This window comes from Macadamia integrifolia, unplaced genomic scaffold (genome assembly GCF_013358625.1).
Source record: "Macadamia integrifolia cultivar HAES 741 unplaced genomic scaffold, SCU_Mint_v3 scaffold1094, whole genome shotgun sequence".
In the NCBI taxonomy this organism is placed as follows: domain Eukaryota; kingdom Viridiplantae; phylum Streptophyta; class Magnoliopsida; order Proteales; family Proteaceae; genus Macadamia; species Macadamia integrifolia.
This window is the reverse complement of record NW_024868084.1, coordinates 127,928-132,205: the sequence shown is the minus strand read 5'-3', so window position 1 is coordinate 132,205 and position 4,278 is coordinate 127,928. Positions and strand designations below refer to the sequence as shown.

The window sequence follows — 4,278 nt, the reverse complement described above, 5'->3', positions numbered from 1 at the left end:
ACACGCGACCTGTGCTCCTGCAGTTATATTTATTATTTTTTTTTTCTTTAAAGAAACATGAATAAAGGTGAAGAATGATGCTAGATGGAGTAGTGACGTCCACTATAAGAATTCCACATTAAGTGGGAACATTAAAAGATAACAACAAGATACAGTTCAATCATTCAAGAGTGACACCCTCTCCCCTAACCATATATATAGGACACGGACTACAGCTGGTTTTGCAACTAAGTCATGGCTCTTCATCTCCACATACTGCCCACAGCTTGCTTTTCCAAAGGCTTGACTCCTTACATGAGTGTCCCAACAAGACCTTTCAGCCATCATTGCATGAGTTTAAACATCCGATCCCATCTAAACTCTCTTACCTCTGAGCCAATAACTAAAAGGCGATCAGCAAACTACCAGCCCAACATCTGGTGCTATGAGTTCCTGCAATCTTTGAAGAGTGATTACACTATAAGTAAATCCTTATTTTTTGTCGAGAAAAAAGAGAGAAAATTCATTTCATGAAAGCTAAAGTATTTTATGGAAAATAATGTCATGAATCTATCCACGGTGGCACGGAGGTTCGTGAATTCCTATTGTAAAAATTCCTCTTCCACTCAAAAGACTGCAGCCCATATTTAGTTCATGCTTGCATAACCCTTAATATATTGGGTTCTAGTCAATCTAAAGATGGAAATTAATTTCATCCTTTTTTTATGTTTTAAATTGCCACATGATATACAAGAGATGAAAGGGATCATAATTTTGCAGCTTTCCAATAAATATATCTTTTTTCTTACAATTTCTTTCCCTCATAATTTATTTGGTGGCAAATTTATTCCACAGGGCGAGGCCTATAAGAGCATGACCAAGAAATTGGAGGAGGAAGTAAAGCATAGGCTTGATGATAAAGCCATGGGGCATCTTTGTCAGCTTGAGCTGATTGATGACATCCAAAGGCTTGGGTTAGGCTACCTCTTTGAGGAGGAGATCAAGAAAGTCTTGGCTACCATAGCGCGCAGGAAAGATATAAAAACTAGAACTGAGGAGAGTCTCCATGCTACAGCTCTTTGATTTAGGCTCCTTAGAAACCATGGATATGAAATCAGCCAAGGTGCTAGGTCCTTTCCCATTCCTTCCCTCCCTCCGAAGAAAAAATATCTCTCTCTCTCTCTCTCTCTCTCTCTCTAACATAAGGTAACTTGTTAATAGGTTTGTTTAAGAACTTGATAGATGAGGCAGGAAATTTCATACCAAGTTATTTAGATAATGTAAAGGGAGTTCTAAGTTTGTATGAAGCTTCTCACTTGGCTGTAGAAGGTGAAAGTATCTTGGATGAGGCCAAAGACTTCTCAAGGACAGCTTTGGAGGGGATCAAGGGTAATATGGAACCAAGCGTCGCAAAACTAGTGATCCATGCTTTGGAGCTTCCCCTTCACTGGAGGATGCCTTGGATAGAAGCTAGGTGGTATACTGACATCTACGAGCAAAAGAATAACTCAATTCCTGCATTAATTGAACTAGCAAAGTTAAATTTCAACATTGTCCAAGCTGTACACCAGAAAGAGCTAGCTGAATTGTCAAGGTATGTCCATGTGTGTTGCACGCAGTCTAAATTTTGAAAACCTAGAGATGATCCAAACTCAGTCCAACACACATGCAGCCGCTGGTTCTGCGTATATATATGAAAAAAGTTTTTTGTCCATTAGAGGTCCCTATGCCACACACAGAGGCACGCAATGAGCAGGAGCCTCTTGTGGATAGAAAACTCTGCCCCCATATGTATTTATATGGACAATAGAACTCTACCAATCCAGTGCAGGCAACATTCATAAGTATATGTATATATATTCATATATTACTCTCTTTTTTTTTTATAGGTGGTGGGAACATTTGGGCTTCCGATATCACATGGATTTCGCTAGAGATAATTTGGTCCCATGCTTTTTATGGGCATTGGGAATGAACCCTGAACCTCAATTAAGTTTTTTTAGGATTGAACTTACAAAGGTTATTATGCTAATAAAAACGATCGATGATGTTTATGGTTCCATGGAAGAACTCGATCTTTTTACTGATGTAGTGGAGAGGTTTGTTTGGTTATTTTATGTTAATATTGACTAATTTTTAAGAAATATATCTCAACTTGCTACTTATCTCGGTTCATAATCTGATGTTGCTTTTCAGATGGGATATTGAAGCAATGGAACAACTTCCAAACTATATAAAGATATGTTTCTTGGCTCTTTTCAACACTGTTAATGAAATGGGATATGATCACCTCAAGGAACGTGGAGTTGAGACCATACGTTTCCTAAAGAATGAAGTATTACATCCATTCTTGGTTTTATTATTTTCGTAGGTAGGGCGTGCAAGTTTGGCCCTGCAAGCCTGAGCCTGCTTAAATTTTAAGGCCTGGCCTAGGCTCTTTTCAGCCTGCAGGCTGGGGGTTCCAGGCCTTTGGTTGAACAAGGATGGGCCTGAATTGAGGCCTTGGGTTGAGCCCAACTTGGACCTACCATATATGCCTACATATCTAAACAAAATATGGAGAAAAGAACATTGCCTAGTCCAGTGGATCTTGCTCCTAGACACAAGAGAGTGCAAAATTACTATGCCATCCCTATGAAATAAAAGATCCCATCCAGGAATATGCAATTGCATACACTCTCATTGGCCCCCAAGCTAGTGCAAGGGCTATATGACCAGACAATGATCTCTTACATATAAAATATGGAAGAGTTATGAATTAAGTATTATAATTTACATTTTATGTTAATATTTTAATTTATTATATTAAACACATAAAATATTTAGGTTAAAATTTATTTTTCTTCTTTTTTATGTAAAATAATAATTTAAAAACAAGAAAACCTGCCAACCTGACCTCCCCTGAGTTAAATAGGGCCAGACCTAGGCTGAGCCTTGGGGACCTAAGCTTGGCTGCTGGGCTTCTCAAAAACTCAGTCTAGATCGCCTTGGCTACACCCGTAGGCCAAAGTTTACTCTATATTGACCTGTTCAATATAAGTTGCCCAAATATCTGCCATGTGGATGTATTAGATGAGTCCAAAATTTTGTGGAAAGGTAAATCACAACCCTTGCTTACATATCAAGTTTCAACCCAAATTGATACTACCTAGTGGCACAAGGATAAGTACCAATATATAGAATGGTCTTTTATTTAATATGGTCTGAAATTGGATGTTTGGCCTGTCCAAGCTTACTCATGCCAATCCAATGGTCAAAATAACTATATCATCCTACCATGTGGCTGAAATAGTGAACAATTGGGATAAAAGGTTATATTAAAAGGCCAATGTAAATGAAATCGTCCCTTTATTTTATGTTACCCCTTTTCTTTTTATTCTTAAAAATACTTTTATTAGAAATTATTCTAATCTGGTAGGTCTATAATGGAACTTGGAATTATGTGGACTGGTAGATCCCAAGGTCCACTACTCACATCTCAAGATTCAGCCATAATTGTATTGGCCAAGTGCCAAAACAAAGCTACAAAAATCTAGTAAAAAATGAAAAATTGACTCTTAAAAATACTAGGGATTATGTCAATGCATGAGAGAGTACATGGTTGACATGAGATCTATCTAGACCATATTTTAGATACCTATAAAATCAAAATTACAAATTCACCCTTTCATATTGTACACTTGATGCAATGATGCTAATCTATGAGACCATCCCACTCACTAGTCTAAGAAATATGTTAACAAAACATTATTTTATTCTTCCACTACTACCATAACTAATCTGTTGCTTTCACTTTTACTCCGGTGGGTTGATTTATGCAAAGCATACTTGATAGAGGCAAAGTGGTATTACAACAATCATAGAAAAACCCTTGAGGAGTACCTAAACAATGCAATTACTTCAATAGGAGGCAAAGTTATACTCATTCATGCATTTTCCTCTTTGTGACAAACTTTTAGAAAGGAGGCGTTATTTTGCTTTTCACAATATCCAAGTCTCTTGCATTGGCCATTGCTTATTTTTTGACTTGTTGATGACCTTGGCACTTCAAAGGTATGTGAGACTCTATGGATTAGTTAGTACTTTTGTTACACCCATGCCTTAATCCAGTCTAATTTAAACTGTTGTGACAGGCCTCGGATCGGAGATAGGAAGTACGACCGGATTTTGGCTTACGGCTGCACATTGCCGAAGGGGTAAAGATGACCTCACATGTTTATGCATTGCATGCCTATCTAACTGGAGGGGATTCATACCTTGCTATCCCAGATGGTAAGTGACCCAACTCCCCACACTTGA

The 4,278-nt window shown here is 37.8% G+C and overlaps 1 protein-coding gene across 1 annotated transcript; it reads left to right on the top strand.

Moving 5' to 3' along the window:
* The first annotated feature begins 234 nt into the window (after window positions 1-234).
* Window positions 235-3,927, top strand: LOC122062718 (alpha-terpineol synthase, chloroplastic-like). The gene is made up of 6 exons (XM_042626361.1): window positions 235-480; window positions 835-1,039; window positions 1,222-1,573; window positions 1,869-2,078; window positions 2,176-2,309; window positions 3,779-3,927. The coding sequence occupies exons 1-6, from the start codon at window positions 235-237 to the stop codon at window positions 3,925-3,927; spliced, it is 1,296 nt and encodes a 431-aa protein (XP_042482295.1).
* The last annotated feature ends 351 nt before the right edge of the window (window positions 3,928-4,278 follow it).

Bases quoted from the DNA above. Each gene is read 5' to 3' on its own strand.
- LOC122062718 (XM_042626361.1), top strand. From the start codon at position 235: ATGGCTCTTCATCTCCACATACTGCCCACAGCTTGCTTTTCCAAAGGC. The intron at 1,574-1,868 runs GTATGTCCATGT...TTTTTTTTATAG, and splicing joins GAGCTAGCTGAATTGTCAAG to GTGGTGGGAACATTTGGGCT. The intron at 2,310-3,778 runs ATGAAGTATTAC...TTTCACTTTTAC, and splicing joins GACCATACGTTTCCTAAAGA to TCCGGTGGGTTGATTTATGC.